The 22,760-nt window shown below is 29.8% G+C and overlaps 4 protein-coding genes across 4 annotated transcripts; 1 reads left to right on the forward strand and 3 right to left on the reverse strand.

Annotated features, from left to right (window-relative positions):
- Positions 1–159: 159 nt before the first annotated feature.
- Positions 160–2,679, reverse strand: LOC137832213 (uncharacterized). Its single transcript, XM_068640255.1, has 2 exons — positions 2,089–2,679; positions 160–855 (listed from the first exon to the last, which is right to left on the reverse strand). Exons 1-2 carry the CDS (start codon positions 2,372–2,374, stop codon positions 473–475), a joined length of 669 nt encoding a protein of 222 aa, XP_068496356.1. The 5' UTR covers positions 2,375–2,679; the 3' UTR covers positions 160–472.
- A 2,755-nt stretch (positions 2,680–5,434) lies between these two features.
- On the reverse strand, positions 5,435–7,080 carry LOC137832214 (probable F-box protein At4g22030). Its single transcript, XM_068640256.1, has one exon. It carries the CDS (start codon positions 6,851–6,853, stop codon positions 5,549–5,551), a length of 1,305 nt encoding a protein of 434 aa, XP_068496357.1. The 5' UTR covers positions 6,854–7,080; the 3' UTR covers positions 5,435–5,548.
- A 1,679-nt stretch (positions 7,081–8,759) lies between these two features.
- On the reverse strand, positions 8,760–12,002 carry LOC137832215 (peroxisomal membrane protein PMP22). The gene is made up of 7 exons (XM_068640257.1): positions 11,769–12,002; positions 11,574–11,672; positions 10,063–10,164; positions 9,669–9,744; positions 9,353–9,423; positions 9,165–9,250; positions 8,760–9,046 (listed from the first exon to the last, which is right to left on the reverse strand). The coding sequence occupies exons 1-7, from the start codon at positions 11,838–11,840 to the stop codon at positions 8,995–8,997; spliced, it is 558 nt and encodes a 185-aa protein (XP_068496358.1). The 5' UTR covers positions 11,841–12,002; the 3' UTR covers positions 8,760–8,994.
- A 5,844-nt stretch (positions 12,003–17,846) lies between these two features.
- On the forward strand, positions 17,847–19,317 carry LOC137833153 (probable F-box protein At4g22030). The gene has a single exon (XM_068641515.1). It carries the CDS (start codon positions 17,927–17,929, stop codon positions 19,184–19,186), a length of 1,260 nt encoding a protein of 419 aa, XP_068497616.1. The 5' UTR covers positions 17,847–17,926; the 3' UTR covers positions 19,187–19,317.
- The last annotated feature ends 3,443 nt before the right edge of the window (positions 19,318–22,760 follow it).

Raw genomic sequence — 22,760 nt, forward strand, 5'->3', positions numbered from 1 at the left:
CATTTTCTTTCATCAAAATCATAACGTTTATCCTGTTACGAGAATAAAGGGCAATCTTACTTGTGTACAACTCACCATTTATAGTACTAGGATGAACATTTCTTGCTCAGAAATAATTTGTCTTTATCTTTTACAAAATAGGATAAACGATAAGCAAAATTCAGTACTAAGAGATAACTTTAATACCATCAAACACTGGGCACTGTTCCTTCAGTTTGTCGAATCTTGAATACTGAAACAGTAGTTGCAAAATTTACATATGTGTAGAAAAAACAAATCAGCACTATATTTTCTGTCATCACTCAAAAAATTCACAATTTGTCAGGACAAAATTGATCCAAGTTCAACTAAAAGTAAAAATCGTATTCCTTGAGGAACAAACATACAAGGATTGAATAAGCTGTTATGAACAAACTGCCATGGAACTCCTGAAGAGTATACAAGAAGAAGCCCTTCCTACCACCAATGTTACTTACATATTCTTCTTAGAACCTGAATGTGACAATTTCCTGTCCAAGGACTGTAGTTGGCTCCGGAGGTTCTGGTTTTCCTCAAGTAAGCGATCATACTCAAGAAGGAACCCCTCAGATTGTTTTCTTAGAGCAGATACATTGGCTTCTGCAATATCTGCATCTTTAGTTTTTGACTGTAGTTCAGATTCTAGGCGCCTAAGTTCAGCTCTCAATCTAGCCCTTTCTTCCTCCACGGCCTTCATTTCTTCTGAAAAGGTAAATTTACCATCTTCAGACCCTCTGGTTTGCTTCTTGACAGCTTCCATGCCCTTTCTTCGAATCCGCAGTTCTCTTATGTAATGATGTAGTCTGTCTATCATAAGCGCAAGAAAAAGGATACCACCTGCAAATAATTGACCAAAGATGAATTATGCCCAGCTGTCATAGAGAAGGTTTAATATTTCAAAAACATTACAGAGAAAATAGGTCCAGAAAATCAGAACAGTATCATTTTTTTGGATTGGAGCTGCATTTTCACTCTTGTCATGATGTTTTTAATATGTGACCAAGTGTTATGATAAATCAATGGCATAAAACTTCCTAGGAAAACAGCCAAAACAAATTATGTTAACCGTGATACAATTTATATAAGATCCTTCCGGGGGCTTCTTGAACAAGAATAGCTCGTTTCTGAAAATATTGTCTAATAAAAGAGCACAATGTAAGAAAAGTTGGCTACAAAAGAAGATTTCAGGAAGCCAGAAAAAACCACTACAGAAGAAATCACTAGGGTTGAGCACTGTGAAACCAGTAGGATGGCTGAGCTTCATTTACATCCATGTGGCCAAATTGGATCCCCTTTTCACGCATTCATGCAGTCAGTAAATTGGACTGTAGGATGAAATTAGACGGCTCATATCGAATTAGTATCTGAAGTCTGATTTATCTAGATAGATTGAGTCATTTGATCTTTCATCCGATGATTCGGATTCATTGACTGTGATAGCTTGAAAATTCTGAATCAACCCATTCTCTTTTCCCTTTTTTCAGGAGGAAAATGTTGATCCAACTGAGCACAGTACAAGTGAAAACAATTTGTTCCTTGTCGACAAAAGAAAATGAAGGAACAAAAAGTAATTTCTCCATGGATCTAACTCCAATGCCTCAGAAAGGAGTTAACAAAACAAAGATTCGTTTGTTAACATTTCCCAGACAATCAGACCATACAAGCTCACAATCATAATCCACAGCAATCCTGAACAACAAAATTTAACACCATAGACAACGACACAACTAGATGATTTCTGGTTGTGAGAGAAAAAAATCCCCAACATTGAAAACCATACACATCTGATTCCTATTTTAAAAACCCACCCAAAAAAAAGTCATCCTTTTCTCCAAGTCACATTGCTCAAGTTGCACCGACATAAAAACTAGGGAAGAAAGAAAATCATCCAGTAGCTTTTAAATAGAAACCAAGACATTCCAAGAAGGACCCAACAAAACAAATTACAAACCTAATGCAGGGAATACATGATTTAATAATACATGCAAATAATTACACCCAAAGGAATCAGATCAGGAATTGAGAAAGCAGATCAAATGATAGCAAAATAAGAAAAGGGAACAGAAATACCCATGAGTGTTGCTTCAAGGAGGTGCTTGGCCATGAGAACCTGATCGGTGGGATTAACGGAACCACCGTCCTCGATCTCATGCTTCTGAATTTTGATCATGCTGTACACACTCGACAAGAGCACCACGAGAATGGTCCCTGCAACGGTCTTCACTATCAAGGGTCCACGACCCCGCTTCAACCGATCCAACCCCATTATCACCAGTTTCCTCAACGGGGTCTTGAACAGCAGTAACGCTATCATCCCAGCCTCCGAAAATATCAACGTGAACAGAAGGTGAATCATCTTCCTAATTCAGATCTTTCCCCTCACCCGCACAACTCAAAATGGGATCAGAGAAAAATAACAAATTAAAGGGACAAGTTAGAGGTTGCGCGTCACTGTCATCAATCTTAAATCACAGCAGATTGGAGAATCACAAAAATTAAAAAAGAAAGAAAAAAAGTGTGACAGACAGAGAGAAGAGAAGTGAGACCCTTTCAAAAGCAGAACGACAATTGAATTTCAAGGCATGGACAAAATGTTGGGTACCTAAAAAAACATTTTGTTTTCTCACTCAGTCCTCGTACTTTCCCTTTTTTAAGGTTTTCAATTTTTCTGATTTTGCATCACTTGCACGGTATTATCCTATATTTACATGTTCAGATCAATTCGTGCACAGAGTGAGTTTTTTCACTACACTCAATAAATTTAATTATTTTTTTATGCCCGCAATAGTTGGCATTACAAAGTAAATGATTTTCAAATAGTTTTTGTTGTATTATGATTTACTCTTGTTTCGCCTTGCTTTTAATTTTTGTTATGTTGGATGAAGAGTAGCGTACACTAAACTGAAATGAGAACTGGATCCAAAACATGTAATTTCTAAAAGGTCTTACTTTGCTTATGCAGTTAGAGAATTAATACATAATTTTCTCACTGTGTAAAGAAAAGTAGAAAAGTGGCATGACCATAATTTGATAAGATTCAACTTCAGTTGGGACAGTTACACTCACATAACTGTTAACAAATCATTGACATATATGAATGTGAAGGGACACACGGACACAGACAACACAGGAACTTCTAAACTAAAGCTGAGGTACTATTCGTTAATAATGTTTTGTATATTTGGTACTTGCATAATGTGCATGGAATCATCAATGGAGGCTTCTTAATAATTCAATATAAGAACACGTAGTATTTCCAATTATATAACGCAGTATTTAGTTAGTACTGATCCTCAGGGAAAAAAAGAGTCCATACCCAGAAATATTATACTTCAGTCTAAAGAGAATAGATTTGGACTTAATTTTAATTAAATTAAATTCAGTTCTGTTAGGTTAGATTGGGTTTATTTATTAATTTATTTAACCAATTTTGAAAAAAAAAGTATTTATTGAAAAAAATCAAAATAAATATTTTCAATATTTTTGGTAACAATAATACCTAAAATAATGCATGTATAAATAATATTTTTACTAGATTTTATTTACTTTTTTACTCGACTTAATTAAACTTAATTGAGTTAAGGTTGGATTAGGTTTACTTTCTTTCACAGTCCAACCTAATTATAGTTGAATTGAGTCATTGGATTGGATAATTTTAAAGTTTTATTTATTAAGAAAAAATAACTCAACAAAAATATTTTTAGTCTTTATTAGTAATTATAAAGTAACAACAATACTTATAATAATACATACATAATAATTATATAATAAAATATTAAATTATTTTATAAATATTTTTTTTTATCTACATGAATTATGTTTAAAATTCATTAATTTGTTATTTAACCTAATTTTAGTTGGGTGCATTAAATAAAACCTACACAATTTAATAACTCAACTCATAAAAAAATGTAGGTAAGTTGTTGAATTAAAGTACTTAATGGATTACATATAGTCTCCACCTACATCCTAACAACTTAATTGGAGTTCAGTCCATTAGATTTTTGTGTTCGCCATTTTTTTACATTGAAATTATGTTATAGTATTTTTCTTATAGAGAGAAAATAAAAATATATAGGGATTTTATAATTTTTTAGCTTTTGTTTTATTGAGGTTTTAAAAAATAACGTTTTGTTTTCTTAGCACACTTAAAAAATGTTTATTTTCTTAAAGTTTATCATTTCAACAATACACCACTCAAAAAGAAACAAAGAAGAAAAAGGTTTCCAATTGTTTATATTATTTAATTTGTAAACACTTAGTTTAAAATTTATTTTTAAAGCTTAATAGATTTTGAATACATTTTTAATTATTAAATTGTGTGAAAGATTTTTTTAGAAGTAATAAAATAATCAAACATGTTCTATAATCTCACCATTATTTTTTCATGTACCTTTTGGAATTCTACCAAATGAAATTGGAGATAAAAAAGGTAACGGCATCAGACTTGGCAAAAAAGGATGACCAACACTTCAAAGGCTGAATTGGTGGCACTCACCGGAGGTGAAGGCAAAACTCCAGGGATTCACAAAATCTCTTTCTTGAAGTAGTTGCGGTGTGTCAATTATTCTTTTTCCGCAAATCTCTAATTAGGGTTCATAGTGTTGTTGCTTTTGTTGATCCTTATTGCCCCAATATTATTTCTGGAAGTGAATTGGGAGAATTAATTAGTCTATTGATTGTTGTTGGAAATCCTGTTTTTTTAACTGCAAATAAATGCAGATAACTGTATGTGATATTTTATTATTCTATTTTAATTTTGTTTTAGTTGTTGATTTAATATTTTTAGGTAACTGCATATAAAATCATTTAAGAATCCATTACTCTAAGTTCTAAGTACTATAATAAAATATCAGCTTCTGATTTATTAAAAAAAACCAACAATTGCGTTTTTGGTTGGGAGTTAGGCTAGCCAAATTTTCAATTTGATCTAGGGTTCAAATAGTCTTGTTTACCTAGGAGCATTTCCAGTCTTTTTTTTTTAATTTAAAATAAGAATGTGTAAATACACGCTTTCATCCCATAACCCAAATTAAAAAAAAAATCTAGTGATATTTATATCTATACTTATACTGATTAATTTACATATATTCTGTGTCAACTATGAAGATAAATTTCCACGCTGTCGAAATGGGAAGTATAATGTTAATCCACATTCTTCTTTGTCAGGATGTTTATTGGATAGAGTGCCAAATAAAGAGAAATATAGATTCAAAAGAAAAGGGAAGCAGTCTTCACGTGGCTCTTGTTGGTTTTAATTCATTTTTATTTCGCACTTGTTTCCAGTATTATGAGGCAATGCAAATGATTAAATCAAAAACTGATTAGCTGTGGATCTAAGCTGACAACTGGTTAATGAATCATAGGAGCAACGTTAAACTCTAGAAATTTTGTTTACCAAGAAAAAGCTGAATAGTTAGTGAACATAGTAATAATTCTTGCTGCAAACTATTCACAAGCATTCTCTGGTTATGAAATATTTACAAAAAAAGCTTGACAATTACATCTAACAACAAACTTGGTAATAATACTAGAAAAGCTTGCTAGCAAACTCTTCAAAATCCTTCTCCTCATGTGATGATGAAACTGCAGCAGCAAATTGCCTGAGTTCTGAGAGACTCCTACCTAGCTGTAAAGCTACTTTGATTTCGAACAACTCCCCATTTTCTTTTTTATGAGGATCTTCTTCAGTAATATTTAGTTCAATGCTCTCTTCCATGAGCTTAAAGAAACCACAATTTGCCCTATACATCTCAAACACCATCCCTACTTGCCCCCCATGCTCTAATGTGTTGACAACACTTGCCAAAGCTCCTCCAATAACCCCAAGCATCACAGGCCAAGATGAACTCACAGAACCCAAAGAGCACGAACCCAATGCTGCAAGGCCAGATAGTAGTGGACCACAAACTGCCAATACCTTGTTCAAGTTCAAAACTTCTTTACCCAACCTCAAGTACTCTGCCATGTCCTTCTTTTTCAAAATCATCACGATCTTTCTCATTTCAGCCTCCAACCTTGCATCCCATCCATTCTTCCCTTTCAGTTTCCCACCTAACTGTTCTTTTCCTGGACTCCTTTGCTTCTGTCTAGGCCACCACACTGCTGGCTCCACGGTTCGAGGGAGTTTTTCAAGCATTGAGCCCAATAGTGGAAGAGGGAAGGCCCCGTCCAATGCAAACACTTTCTCCATTGCTTCATCAACATCATTCTCACTAGGATTCCCTAGAGAAAGCCTTGTTTTGAGTTCTCCATGAAGCTGCTTGAATAGCCTAGCAGCATTTCTCTGCTCCTCTGCAAGCTGTGATGGCTGAATTTTGTTCATGACCAAAATTAACCCTGTGGCTGCCATGTAAAGAATTGTGGAGGACACCTTCAAGGCCACAATTGGTGCTCCACCTGGACTAACAGCTGCAAGGCCAACCATAGCTGAAGCAGAAAGAGTGATCATATTAACAGATGTCATTAGAAGGTGGTTCCAGTTGTCACGCTGTGCTCCAATATTCTTGTGCATCTCCATTCTATCTGCTACTATCTCCATAATCAAATGAAGCTTGACCACCTCCATGGAATTTGGTGTGCTTGTTCCAGATGTTGTAGAACCGTTAGTGTTGATTTTGGAGTAGTAAGGATCCTCTTTTGCACGAGTTGTGGTGGTGGTTGAAATGTATTTATTTAGATAATCCAATTCTGCCACCACCAAACTTCTGTTAGGAAGCCTAGCAGTGGAGATCTTGTTGAGCTTGATCTTCGGCACTTTAATTGTGACAGCTATTCTTCTTGTACTGAAATATGAGAAAGAAGAACATTTGCTTGAAAGCATAGTGGTTCCCATGTGCTATTACCACCAGTGTGTAAATATTCAGTATTTCTGCTGTTTATGAGGGCCTTAACTAGTAATTATTAGGGTGTATGTGATTGAAGACACGTTTGGGATTGAGTTGTGCCACTTTCTCTTATAGCACATGCATAAGCAGGTGGTTGCACAACATGGTTCAACATCTGAGCATTGAAATCTACTTGTCCTTTCACTTTGGCTGTTTCTGCTTTTCTCCTTCCTATGCTGACTTTCAACAGAAATAACGAGTAAACCCAGCAAGGCTGTAATACCAACAAAAAATAAATTGTAAAATAAAATAACTCATGCCCTGAAGAAGAGTTTACCTAATGACCCTGCAAACAATTAAAAATGAACGTCTTGTTGAATGTTTTAACTTGCTTTTTTCACTACCAACAACCATCATATGATAATAATATCTGCTATAATAAAACATACACAAACCTCCAAAATAAACTAAAACACATGGTTATGGTTAATGGTTAATATTTTAGTGCATTCCCATGCATTTATTTAATCAAAACATTTTGGCAGAGTTTAAGAACGTATGACTCAAAGTCCATTTTTTTTTCACATTTATTGCATTCTTTCACGTGGGTTGAGTAAAACTGAGTTTTCATAATTGATTACTGTAGGGTGCCGCGGTTGTTCACAAGATATAATCACTTTGAAATTAATGCCTACATATTTGTCAAGTATAACTCAAAAGGGTCAGAGGTTTCTTTTTCTGACCACTTCCTCAAAATCCCCACGCATTTGTGAGTATAACTTTATAACTTCAGTAAAATAAGGCAAATATTTCTCTAATGTTCACACATCCTTAACCTTTTTCAAGTTGAATACTGTACCACATTTTTCAAGCAAATATTTTACCAGCTATATTTGTTATAATTTCATAAATTGCCAACATATAAAAATAATAGTAAAAAAAATATTTTTAAGAATAAAATCATTAAAAATGTACAGTGTGATTTACAGTCAAATTTTGGTTGTTATATTCACATGTTGAAAATGTTTAATCAATTGGGATTATATCGCATCAATTAAATTTTGATGTCAACGAATATGAAAGTAAGGATATTGTATTTAATCTAATCATATCGCAACTTCAACAAAAAAAGAATCATCATATCATGTCGTGTTCTTTCTATTTTCTAAATTTTGCTGGGACAAGTGTGTATATATTAATACTCATATCGTGTCATAGTCTTTCTAAATTGTTTTGTTGAAATTATGGTGTAAAAATATGATAAGTATATTAGTATAAACTAACTCAACTTTCAAATTTATAAGGCAACAAGTCAATGACCCCTTAGTTTTGGTATATGCACTTCGCTAACATCCATGAAAAGCCAGTGTGGATTGTCTCAACAAATTAGAAACCTAACCTAACACGAAGAGTTAGTTGTCTCAACTTCCACGTGACTTGAAACGGAACACGTGCCACACATCTTCCTCAGGATTCAACAAACATAGATCCTGACATTGATGCCCTTTCTTATAAAAGTGCATAAAATGCTCAATTTATGATACTACTATATTACTTCAGATTTTTTTAATTAGGTGTGTTAGTTATAACCTTTGACAAAGTTGCCTAGAACAATTAGCTGCTTGGTTATTGTTTTGTCTCCAAAATTCTTTTCACAGTTACAGGTGAGGATAAACTGTGTGTTCAATTTCATATAATTCTTTGGAATCATGTTAAAACACTAATTAAAGTGTTTTGAAGTTAATTTCTCCAATATGAATCTATAATAAAAAACTAATTCTGAATCTATAATTATTCTAAATTGCGCGACTTTAAATAAATTTTACATTGAAAAAAAAATTATACCAGATTTTTTTACTAACATGATTTGGTAATGAAAACATTCAAACATAAATTACAGAACTTTAAAATCAATTTTAAACATAATCAGTTTAATTGAAAATCAATTCAATCAACCTTGTCCAAACACATCAACATTCAAAAACTTCTATATTCCACTCAGGACAAGCTAAAAAGTATTGGCAACACATTAACTTAAACGGAAGATCTTCTTTTGATTTGTTTAAACTGATGGAAACTACTCTGCAAAGAGTAACAGTCTCCTAGCAAGCATATACTGAAAAGAGTGTAAACAGTATTCTTCTCTGCTTCAGGCTTTAGTCAATGCCAGAGATCGTGCTCGAAGATTTAAGTATATTGACCTAAAATAAAATACACATAATCAATGATCTCAATTTAGATGCTGTTATAGCAAAGGGAAATGGGAATGATCATTAACAAGTCAAGGAATCAGAGGAAAGGAAAACAAGAAACACGTGCCAGAAAAATGCTGCTACGCTTTGGAAAACAACACGGAAATGAAGAGGCAAGAATTTGTGATTTATCCACCCCACAACTGGCGAGATCTGCGGTTCAATTCAAGGGAGTTATAAATTCAAAAACAAAAACATAAGAATTGACCTTCCATTAAATTCTGTCATTTTCTACACTTGAAAGATAAATATTACCGTCCATGCAGTGTACTGCACTGATGGATAATCCTTCCTAACTTTAGCTTTCACATTCACCCAAGGTTGGCCTGAAATCCAATTTTCCATCATAAACATAAGCACACAATTCACCAACCAAGTATGTCATTCATTCTACACATCATGCTTAGAATGGTCTCATTTTTTTAAAAATAAATAAACTAATAGTTGAAAAAAAATGTCAGAGTTGGACATCCTATTTTTGCCACTGATGAGAATAATTCTTTTTGTCTGTTTTCCACATGTATCTTACTTGAATGTGAATAAAGAAGTTAGATGTTGAAAAATGACTAACCTTCAACAACTAATCCGTAGTAAATCATGAAAAGCAAATTGTTCCAAGGAGAAGATGTACACTGTTCAATCAGAACCTGAAAATAAAAAAAATCAATAAAAGAAGAATTAATTACAAAAGGATAAGTTATATGTACAAACTTTTCTATCATTTCTGTAGGGAAAGGTGGTATATAAAAACCTATCCATTTAATTACAAATAAATTCTTGAAGAAATATGATCAGAAATTACTTATAAGATTCAATTCATTTATAGCATTTTAAGTCAGCAGACATTTAATGCTGCAAAAACTGTAAGAAAAGCAGACTTACGACAGGGGTACCAGCTGCAATGCCTGAATTCAGGTCGTGATACATATAGTTAGAACTTAGAACAGAAGGATTTGCAGTTTTACCTTCTTCGCCACAGTTTTTGTATCTCTCTTTCCTTTGAAAATTTTGTCCAGTATTAAATGAAAAAAGTGTCCAAAGGGTCCAATATAACCGGCTCCAAAAAGCTGCATGCAATAAACGATTTATGCTTCGCAATGCTTAAATATAAGTATATAACTAGAAAAGGTGCAAGTCACTCATAACTGCAGTAGTAGTGATTAAATTAAAACAAAGGTTTAAGCAAGAAGCCTACTGGATTTGCTGCTATTTCGTCTATCTATTATGGCATGGCATAGTTCATCAAGATGAGCAGTAACATTTAAATTACTAAAAGACTCATTTCATAAGTAAATTTTGATCCTTAGTGTTATCTTGGTGGATGGAATTGCTGCATTGCCATAAGTAAATGTTTGAATTTTAAAGTTTCTCATATATTTAGTGAAGGAAATAAATGTGCGAGAAAGTTTAGTAAAAGTGGATGTGAAGTAGGATTTTTCATTGATTTGATAGTTTGCGTCTTAAACAAGTTTTTTTTCAGAAATAGGTTTGAGTATGAGGTGCCAATCTAATTGGGATGATGTCATATTCTTGTAATGATGCTATCATGAGTGATATCATTCAAAATAAATAAATTCATTCCAGCATTTTTAAAAACAGCTTTTGTTAATAGAGTTCCGATTTTCTATCATACCAACCCCCCAATGTCCATCCGAAATAGTCAGATGCTTTATCTTTCCACATAAATATTAGAAGAACAAAATACACTCCTCTTTGAGATGCTTAAATTACATATTTTTCCCTTTTTATTTTAAAAACTACACTCCCCTTTCCACAATATCAAGGTGCACACACTTTATAGTTTGTATTAGACTTATTAATATTTTTGTTTCCTCTGATACGAAAATTGTGCGATTTTAGTTATCGTTCAATTGTGCCCATTGAACCCTTTCAGTATCCCCAATCTGCAATTTTAATCTTGGAGTTCCAATTGTATCAATTAGATCTCCTATACATCGCAATTGTTCGCTGTTTAAGGATTAAAACACACAATTGCAATAGTTAGGGGCAAAACTATGCAATTAAGTCTTTATTCCAACGTAAATGAGACTGCTAACTATGCAGAAACCTTGTACGACTGTGTTCTTTCCTTTTCAACTTTAAGATCACTTACAAGTTACAACTAATTTAAACCACCGATTGCATTCAATTAGCAGACTTAACAGATGCAATGATATTTTGAACACTTGTCAAGTCAACACTGAAATTTGGCTCAGAATCTTTATTTCATCTTTTTAAAGTCCCAAAGTTTTAGTAGATATGCAAACCCAATTGCCAATAGTACCAACAACCATAAAAAAGAGCAAATTAACCCATAAATATAGCACATATTAATCTTTCAAGGGAGGGAAATTTAAGCATCACTCCTCAAGTCCACTGAAATTTACTCATATCAGAAAATCAGGCTATGATACTACTTAGGATTGGATAGAACATGATTAAACTAAATAAAAAAGGAAAAGGAAAAGGAACTCACCACTTTGAGAAGAAGACGTTTTAATTGAAGTTTCTGTATCCCAGAAAGTTTCTGAGACACAACATCGCTGATCGCTGATACTACACCTGCAGTGATGACCTAATTTGACCCCCAACGAAGCAGTCAACGAAAAGGGATGCAAAATAAAAAATAAGAAAAATTGAAAGTGAGAATGATGCAACGAAGAAGAGGTACCTTGGTTCTCAAAGGGTGTTCCTGAAGCTGTTTGACGTAATTGTTGAGTCCCTTCTTTACCAAAGAACCCATCTTGCTCCCACCCTTTGACTGAATAGCAGGTAACTGCGTCTGGGTTCGTCACTTTTGTGTATGTGTATTATCGTTCTTTTCCCAAAAATATATTGGAGACAAACATTAACCCACGTTGTTCTTGTTTCGGTTTTACTTTTTACACCCATGTCACATCCCCGTGTAACACATGGCTGTTTATTAATTATTATGAAATAAAAACTAGTAGTGACACCTATATAAATTATAAGCAAACTTAGTGACAAAATTAATAATTTAAATTTTTTTTATCATAAAAAATATATAACATATCATTTTTTTTTATAAAAAATTTCATGTTAGACACAACTATATAACTTGACATCTCAACTAGGCTGACATTTCAAGTAACAACAATCATCTGTCATTATATTGGAAAAATATTATTAAAAAAACACAAAAATACAAAAATATGAGAGAACTAGATCAAAATTCATATATTAACAAAAATGATATATAGGTAGACTATACATATTCATAAAGAATTCTAAGAAATGGAAGTCTATTATACCAATGAAATGATTCTTTATGTCAGCACACGCATTCCCTTCACGAAAAATATGAATAATCCTAAACCTGATTGTCCCACAAAAATTAAGACAAGTATTCCAAGAAAGAATATATAACATATCATTTAAAATCAATGTTAATTTCTAAAATGTTTATCTTATTTTATATTTGTATGATATGTCATAGGTGTATAATAATTGCTCGAGATTTTCAGTATTGATTTAGCATTAACAATTTTGTCATGTATAATTATAATTGATTTAAAGGTTAAAATTATTCTTAAAGACCGAAATTAATTATTAATTAAAGATATACTTCAATGTTTTAATTCCGAGTAAACACGACCATGTCTATTTTAGCAAAAATATGTTATTTTTATATTCCTAACATTCTTTTAGCGTTTTTACGGGTAACTATAGTTAGTTTGGTCTTAAAAATGAAAATTAGTAATTAAAATAATAAAAATATTTTAAATTAATGAATTAGATTATTTTTAGGTATTAATTCAGTTAAGTAGTGTATTTAATATTTTTAAATAAATACATTTGTGCCATAAAAAAGAGAGAAATTTTTAGTTGTATACTTATGAATTATTCCAACACATGCTCCTGCTCCAGTACATTAAAGAAGACATTAGCAATAAGTTGTCTTAGTTCATACATACATATATATATATATATATATACATATATATATATATATATATATATATATATATATTATGTTTTTTACATAGTCAACTTTAACAGGTATCCTCGGCAAAAGCAAACACAATAAAATATAATTAGACAGGCAGAAGGATTGTAAAGAAAGTTGTGGTTAATAAAAAAAGATAAGTGGTTGAGTTATTTATGGGAATATTCTAAGTCACAAAAAGTTAAGCACCACAATTGTAATGTCTAAAGAAGATTTTCAATAAAGTGCCATATGTGTTATGCAAAAGTAAATTAATCATTTTTCAGTTGTTCACCTTTTAGTGTTGCATTCAAATGCAAATACACTTTGTTTAATACCAATTACCAGAAGAAACTCTATATTTGATGTAGATATCATTATCATGCTCACGATACTTTAATGCTGTCCAATAAAAATAAAGGGAATAATATATATGTAAGAAAATAATACTTAGAAAAAAAAAACACTTTGGTTGATGTTAAAGTTCCTAATTCTTTACATACCCACTAATTGATTACTAAAACCCTTGTTTAATCAGAATATTGAACCTCAACAAATATCCCAAATTTTGATTTTAAACTTTTGCTTCTGCTTAGAAAGTTTTCCATTTTATGATAAAGTAGAAATAATTAAGTACTTTCATCATTAATAAAATAATACATGCAAAATTTTCATAAATCTAATAAGATTGTAAGTGATGTGAAGAGTGTGGTTAAAATTTTATTTTTTTTAATTAATAACTTATTAAGATTATAAATTTATTTTTATATTTAAAAACTAATTAATTTTATATATACTTATTTTAAAATTAAATAATAGTAATATAATTATTTAAATATTTAAATAATAATAATTTTTAAAACATTAATTTATAAAATAATAATAAAATTATAAAGAATAATATTAATTAAAATAAAATTTTAAAATAATGATAATAAATACAAATCAAATAAATTAAAATAATTAAATAAATTTATTAAATAATAATAATAATAATTTATTTTATTTTATTTCTATCAAATAATTAATATAATCAAATATGTTATAGAATTTAGATACTATTCATAATCAATTATATATTTTATTACAATTATATATAATAATTTTTATTTTATTATAAATATACTTAATATTTTTGTTTTGTAATATAATTTTTTTTATCGACAATAAAAAATAAATTAATGTGAACCATTTTTAACCCTTATACATAAATTTTGTAATATAGTCTAATTTTTTTTTTGTCTCATTTTTATTTTTCTTTGCCTTCAGCGTGTCAAAACCAAATTTTGAATAAATTGAGAAAATCATCAATATTAACGTATCTTTCCATAATCACTCCATATAAAAGAAACATAATCTTCACTGTTCATGTGGATATTCTTTCTCACACTTCACTTCACACAATACCCATCACTTTATTCAAAAATTCCATTATAAAGATATGAGTTAAGAGTTGAAATTAAAATTGAAGAGCAATAAAAGTTTTCATAGATGTACTTGTTAGTCTTATATTTCTTTCCTAAATCATCTAATATTTAAATATTTAATTCATACTTTTAATACTTTAGTATACTTGTTAATTTATGTAACTTAAATTAATTATTTTATTATTTTTATCTTTTTTGTTTTGTTGATGGTTGTTTTATAATTATATTAATGATGTTAACACATGTATTTAAAATATTTTAAATTTCTTTTCTTCCAAATCTCTAAAATGTTGAAGAGGAAGTAAATTGGATGAGGGAAATTTCGTTTTCCATCATTCTACTTAAAAAATTAAACAAGAATAAAATGCTAATATATGTTAATTTTATCTTTACGAATGTTAATGTGATTTTATTTATTTATCACATACCACTTTTGTAACCGTATAGATTTAAACATTGATTTATCAAATATCAATTTGAGTGATACTGAATTTAATCCTTTTAAATAATATCTCAAGTTCAAATTTTATAGATGAAAAAAAAACGTAATTAAAAAGAGAGAAACTCCACTAACATAGTCCGTCATGTTCGTAAAGAAATTAATTATTAACTAAAAAAAACTGATAAATATTCCATTTCATGGTTAAGTAAGAAAAATGTCAATTTATCATATTATTATCTAAGATTTAATTCTTTTTACTGGATTCAATCCTCATGGTGAATTTTAACAAGCATGATATTTTCTTTAGAAACACGAAAAAAAACATGAATCAATACTAAAGAATTGAAAGTTCAACTCAGCGTATTGAAAAAGTAAATCAGGCATCAATGGTGTAGAATAATTTTCTTCCATATTCCATATAATAAATTTATTAGTTTTTATAATAGTTATCTTAAAACTCATCCAAACAATACTTTCTGAATTGTGAATGTAAAATTACTTAACACCATATAGATAACCCTTAATTTGTTTATCAATTTTTTTAAAAAAAATACAACTCCTTACACAATAAAAAAAAATAGTCAATATCTGCAAATTGACACATTGGCTAATTAATAAATGAAAAGAAAATTGTTGTTTTATGAACTTATATTCAAATTTCTTTGAAGTCATTCTTAGCATCTCCCTGAGCTAGATTCCTTGGTCCCCAAGGTTAATTAATTAGTTGTAATGTATAATAAGTATAGTCTATTCAGCAATAGTAACCCTTTGAACCGTGTCTTAATTTATTGGTCTCTTTAGCACCATCCCTTTCACATCCTAGTGCCATATCTTTTCTATAGAAAAAATACTTCTATTTTACAGTCCATTTTAATAAAATAATAATAAATATTTATATTTTATATTAAAATAATATAAAAAGAAATATGATTAAAATAATAATATATTGAGTTGTAAAGGAGAATATTTTTTTTTGAATGGTACGAACATAGCATCCCTCTTTTCTATATTGCTACAAAAGAAAAGCAATACAGTTTTCAATTAATTTAAATTTTGAATAATGAATAAAATTGTTTTGTGGAAAGATAAATATTTTTTTTTATCACATGAAAAAAAATTATTAAAAAAAATAAAAAAAAATGAAAGAATTAGACCAAAACCCATATATGATAACAAAAACGATATATAGGTAAACTATACTTACTCATCAAGAATTCTGATAATAGACTAGATCAAAGCCTACGCTACAATAAAATCATGAAATAGAAACCAATTTTTAGAGACCAAAATAATTAGTTGTAATAGTAACTAAATTAGAGACCATTTTAGAAACTAAAAAAAAATTGGTTTATAAATTAGTTTCTATTATTGTTAAATAGTTTCTAAATTGGTATTTAATTAGCAACCAAGGTTTTCGAAACCAAATTTAACAACTAAATAATTGATAGTTAAAACCTTGGCTACTAATTAGATACCAATTTAGAAACTATTTAACAATAATAGAAACTAATTTAGAAACCAAATTGTTTTTTAGTTTCTAAAATGGTCTTTAATTTAGTTACTATTTCAAGTAATTATTTTGGTATCTAAAAATTGGTTTCTATTTCATGATTTTCTTATAGTGCTATTATATAAATAAAATGGTTCTTTATGAATAAATAATAAATTAGTCAACTTTTAAACACATGCATTTTCTTTCCACAAAATATGAGTAATCTTAAATCTGATTTTTCGAATATTAATTAAGAAAAGATTTCATCTATTACAAAAATATTTGTTTTCAAACATAAATAAATATCTTTTTCAAACATAATGGTTTTGCCAAGCATGAGATATTTCGGAGCATCTTCCTTAGCACAGTCTTATTTCAATTCAACTCTGCCATGCATTCTTATAACCCAACGACGAAAAGTTGTCGTTGCTCCGGGCCACCTTTCCTGTTATACTGTCCTTGACTTTTAACAATGGTCAATCATCCAAAAACACTCAATTATATTTATCTTGCTTCAAACTAACATCATAATTCTATTCTGAAATTTCCTTTTTTCGGATCAAAAACTTTGTGCTAGATTTTTCTATGTAAGACCAGCTAATATCTTAAGCAATTACTTACATTACTGCTGCCATTAACAAACATTTATTTATTTTGTAGAGTCTCTAAAACCAAATTTCATCCTGGAAACTACTTTTCCTTATTCTTGAAATCTTAATTTTCTCATCTTAAAGTCCACCACACGAACTATTGTGTGATGAAAGTTCAACTGTGCGGGGCAATTTAGGCTATTATTGTAAGGTTAAAGAAAATTCCACGTCAAAGACTACGTATCCAAAGACGCAATACTTATTATTTAAAAAATTTCATCATTTATATTCTATAAATTAAACTTCTTTTTAGTTGATATGTAATTTTTAATGTTGAGTTATATATATTTTGAGTATGGGATTAAATAAGAAAGATATGTTTAGAAAGTAGGATTAAATATTTATAGATAGTCTACCAGTTAATATTAGATAACCTAATTAAGCTAAGTTTTGATATTATATTTGGAAGTGACTCTAAAATTAACTTCTTAGTTGATAATTTTCTTCAGCTATATATTGTAAATTTTGGATGTGGATGAATATACTGATTGAATATTAGAAATAATTAACTGAAATAGGGGAAAGTAGAAAACGTAGTCATGGGCTTTACTGTATGCAAATTCTTTCGTCTTCGAGTGACGCAGTGCAGCCTTGTGGTTTTACTACGTCGCATGTTGTGACCTAAAACAAACCACAAACAAGGCTGGGAATTTTGAACAGAGACCATGTCAATAAAAACTGGTCAATCATGGGTTTCCTTATTTAATTTTGACTCTTTCCCCTCTCCTTTGGTTTCATCATTATAAATACTTAGATAACGCATCTAAATAATAACTCCATACAACTATTTCCTCATCAACCACCCTACTTCCTAAACCCACAACCCAAATATCACCCACCAAACAAAAACAAACAAACTTCAAGAACCCTTCATGGCTTCCATACAAACCTCGTCTCTACTTTCTTATTCTTCCTTGTCTTCAAGGAAAATAATAAATGCTGCAATTCACGTCCCAAAACTCCCAAGAGTTGATGTTTCAGTGCCAAAGATACGTACTATAAAGAAGGCTGAGGAATTCAAACCCAGAGACAAAACCCCATTGTCAGAGAAGAATATGCAGCTACACGATGATATTGATGAACAGCAGAATTCTTCAAACTATCATGCCCTTGTCCAACTCTATGCAATCCTGGAAGCTGTGGCTGATAGGGTTGAAATGCACAATAACATTGGCCAGCAACGTGATAACTGGAACACGCTGCTTTTGAACTCCATCAACATGATTACACTCACTGCCACAACCATGGCTGGTGTTGCAGCCACGTGTGGTGCAGGTGCACCACTTTTGGCTTTGAAACTTTCTTCTGCGCTGTTGTTTTCAGCAGCCACTGGGATGCTCCTCGTCATGAACAAGATCCAGCCATCTCAACTCACGGAGGAACAGCGGAATGCTTCTAGATTGTTCAGGAATCTTCAGAGCGAAATCGAAACCACAATTGCACTTGGGAACCCTACCGAGGAAGATGTGAAGGGTGCAATGAAGAGGGTGTTGGCGCTTGACAAGGCTTTTCCACTTCCCTTGTTGGGAGCTATGCTTGAGAAATTCCCTCAGAAGTTTGAGCCTGCTGTGTGGTGGCCTTCCCAACTTCGCGAGGGAAAAGGAAAGTCGCAGAGAATGGGAAAAATGAATGGATGGAGTAGGGAATTAGAAATGGAAATGAGGGAGGTTGTTGAGGTGGTGAAGAGAAAAGACAGTGAGGACTATGAGAGGCTTGGGAACATGGCTTTGAAGATCAACAAGACCTTGGCCATTGCAGGTCCTTTACTCACAGGAATTGCAGCAGCAGGATCTGCACTTGTAGGCAATGATTCTTGGTTCTCATTAGTGCCTCTCATGGCTGGGTCATTGGCTGCAGTAGTTAACAGTTTTGAGCATGGAGGGCAAGTAGGCATGGTTTTTGAAATGTACAGAGCCTCTGGTGGGTTCTTCAAGATGCTGGAAACCTCTGTTGAATCAACTTTGCAAGAGGAAGATTTGGAGAGAAGAGAAAACGGGGAGCTGTTTGAAATGAAGATGGCTTTGAAGTTGGGAAGAAGCGTGTCACAACTGAGGGAACTTGCTTCTAAATCAGCTTCCTATCGCATGGAAGGAGTGTTTGAAATAGACGAATTTGCCAGCAAACTATTCTGAGAGCAAACATTTGTTGAATACTTGTTCTTTCATTCTTTTTGTGCAGTTACCTGATGTAGAAAAGGAGCTTAATTAATTACACTAGTTTATGAGAACCAGAATCGCAGTGTTTTTGGTCTTACGTTTCAGAATTTGTTCTTAAAACATTTGCATTTTAGATATAATTGTTTGATACAGATATACAATTTTTTATAATTCTTTTTTAGTATAATTGTGACTACAAGTATAAACATTTTTACGTCATTCAATAAAAAAATCTTGAAATATTTTTAAAAATAATCAGAACAAGATTTAATAAGTGTATCATATAGTATTCATATAAAAAATAATACGTCACATTTAAATGTAGAATTGAAAAGAATTTAAAACATTAATATTAAAAACACATAAAAATTAGAGAAATATTTTTACTAACTAGCTTTTCTATAAAATCTCTAAAATAATTAAGTACTCTCTAATAATATAGGAGAATATACATTTTTTTTCTATAAAATAGGAGACATGACATTTATATGCTTTCTGGCTCTCAATACGTTTTAATAATATATATATATATATATATGTATAATATTTTTTTAATTTAAGTATATTCGTGAGATCTTATATATATTAAGCTATAATGTTTTAATGTTTTTTTTATAGAAAAAGTTTCAATGATATACATATAATAATACTTTTTTAAATATAATTGAGGAATTAATATTTTAATTATAAACAAAATTAATCAATAAAGTAGAAGTTATTTAGTTTTTTATTAAATAAATTTATGTGAGTTACGGTAGTTAGAAGGAGAGATGACGAGTTTAGAGACACTTATATAAAAAAATATTGTGAGAACACTTGAATTCTTTGAAGTTAAGATAAAATATCTATGTTTTAGGTAAATAAAACTGAAGATGCCATGCTATTAATAATTGTTATGGATGATAACATGGGTTGAGTCCGGCGGGCTGACCACCATCATTTAGGGGCATGCTAGTTTTTTTAATGCAATGGTTTTTTTTCAATTTTTTCATTATTATTTTTTATATATTTTTATTTATTTCTGATTATTAATTATAATTATTATATATGTTATCATAATTATTGACTCAAACCTAAGTTCCTTCCGTTACTAAAGAAGTTTTAACCACTACACCAGATAAATTCTTTTGTCATATTATGATTTTTATTATACTTATCTTTATTACTAATATCATTTATATCATTAAAATTATTAATATTAATATTATTACAATTATTAAAAATATTTAATCCAAATCCATATGTAAAAATCATATGTAATGCTCACTTTACGATCCAAATCCGTATGCTCACTTTACGATCCAAATCCGTATGTAACGCTGACTTTACATACGGATCTAAATCCGTATGTAAAAATTGTATGTAATGCTGACTTTACATACAAATCTAAATCCATATGTAAAAATCCGTATATATATAATGCTTATGATACACTTAATTTTAAAGCTCTCTCAATCATACGAAACCTATTGGTACACTTAATTTTAAAGCTCTTAAATTTTCAATGTATTATTAATAACATAACTCCTTTCAAATTATATTTTTTAAGAATTTGAAATCTTAACAGCATTCAAAAAATTATAATCAAAAGAGAAAACTATTCTTTAAAAATTTATTTCTATTTATAACTATATTATTTGGTGAAATAAATTTTGTGTACATTTTTATTTTTGAATTGTATCAGATAAACTCCTAAGTGAGTTTGATTATCCTTAAAATGATTCATATTTATTAATTTTTTATTGTTGATAAAAAAAACAAAACATAAACTCTTCATGTGAATAGAAATAAATAAAATATGAGTAATTTTTTAATTGAAATGCATTTTTAAATTTATACCGAATTTTATCTAGAAAGGCATTTTGAAATATATATATATATATATATATATATATATATATTACAAAACAGTTTAATTAATTTGAATTATATATTTAAATAATAATATTGACATTTTTGCTTCTCTGATACCCGCACAGCTTTTTAAAATACGGTCAAAAGTTCGAACTAATTTTAATTTTAACACTTATTTAAACTATACAATTCATATCCAATCTTGTTTGTTGTTGTTGAAAACTACTGCTCTCAAACCTTTTTCCCACACAAAGAGATACTCTATCCTTTGTCAAAGTCGCAGGTATAACTTGGGAAATGATATTTGTCGACATCTACTATTCTACCCATTGTTCTAATCTATCCACAATAACCCCTCAAAACCTGGAAAAAGGGATAAAGCTTTAGGAACGGCAAAACAAATCATATAAAACTAAAAACAGCTAAGCACATTCATATATTATCGTGTTCAAATCTAAGACTTAAACAATAAAGTGACAAAAATAATAATAAACTAAAAAACAAGTTCATAAATGCGGTATGACAATAACTTAAAGTGCTTCTGCTATTTATGCTAATATTAGTATAAGTGATCTGTTATATTGGGTGTTGTGATTAGGTTGAGTTTGAATCCTGGCATCTAGCAATAGAATAACTTTTCGTGCATGTAGTAAATTTGGAATCCAATATCAAAACTATTTTTTTTTTGTGTGTGATGTAAGATTGCAAAGTTTTTGTTTGAAAAACATGACCTCTTCTCTTATACAAGGCTAGAATATTTCTTTAATATAAATACTAAGATTATTATAAAAATTTATTGTACCCCTAACAATAAGTTTTTTTTTATCAATAAAAAATAAATAAATAATATATTTTAAAGATACTTTAACCCTTATAAAAAATACAAAAAAATATTTTCTTACAAATTAATGCCCTTAACGACTTTATAAAACTTGTTAACCTTAATATCATCTATCATTATAATATCATTTTTCTATGTGATATTTTATATATAATTTCGTATATTTTAAACAAATATAGTAAAACTATTTGTATTTAAGATAATTTTTATTATTGATAAAAATTTATAAATTAGTTTTTATATTGGTAATTAATTAGATTAATGATTAAATTAAAATTTAAAGTAATAAGTAACTAAAATATTAAGAACTAATATTATATATTAATTTAAAAATTAATTTATAATTTTATTAATAATAATAACTAATTTATCTAATAATAATTTTTTAATTTATATTTTTAATATTAATTCTAATTTAATAACGTTTTTGTAATATTTTATTGTTAACATAATAGAAAACTTTCTCCCATTCCTGTCAGAATATGAGATTTTTCTATTAATAAATATAAATAAAGGATTCAGGTAAATATATACAAACAGAAGTTGACCATAAGAATTCCTCCCAAAAAAACTATTGTTCACTCATTTTACACATATCATCATCCCCTCAATCATATCCCATACAAAAATATTTAGTTGATCACAAGTACCATCTTTTGTGAAATGAAAATTAATGTTAAATAAAATTAGAGTAAACACTTATTCTCATTTTTTAAAAACATAGGAGGTGAAAAATAAGTCCTGAATTATTATTTTTGTAACATTTAGGCTTTTAAGGTTTTCTGCGGTTAGGCATGTTAGTCCTTGTGTAGGATTTGTTAAAAAAATTGCTGGTCAAATTTAAAGTTGACCGGT

This window comes from Phaseolus vulgaris, chromosome 6 (assembly GCF_000499845.2).
Source record: "Phaseolus vulgaris cultivar G19833 chromosome 6, P. vulgaris v2.0, whole genome shotgun sequence".
Lineage (NCBI taxonomy): Eukaryota > Viridiplantae > Streptophyta > Magnoliopsida > Fabales > Fabaceae > Phaseolus > Phaseolus vulgaris.

Coding starts and splice junctions, on each gene's coding strand:
- LOC137832214 (XM_068640256.1), bottom strand. CDS start 6,853: ATGGGAACCACTATGCTTTCAAGCAAATGTTCTTCTTTCTCATATTTC.
- LOC137832213 (XM_068640255.1), bottom strand. CDS start 2,374: ATGATTCACCTTCTGTTCACGTTGATATTTTCGGAGGCTGGGATGATA. Junction 856..2,088: donor CCTTGAAGCAACACTCATGG/GTATTTCTGTTC, acceptor AATTATTTGCAG/GTGGTATCCTTTTTCTTGCG.
- LOC137832215 (XM_068640257.1), bottom strand. CDS start 11,840: ATGGGTTCTTTGGTAAAGAAGGGACTCAACAATTACGTCAAACAGCTT. Junction 11,673..11,768: donor AACACCCTTTGAGAACCAAG/GTACCTCTTCTT, acceptor GGGTCAAATTAG/GTCATCACTGCAGGTGTAGT. Junction 9,424..9,668: donor CTACGGATTAGTTGTTGAAG/GTTAGTCATTTT, acceptor ATTGGATTTCAG/GCCAACCTTGGGTGAATGTG.
- LOC137833153 (XM_068641515.1), top strand. CDS start 17,927: ATGGCTTCCATACAAACCTCGTCTCTACTTTCTTATTCTTCCTTGTCT.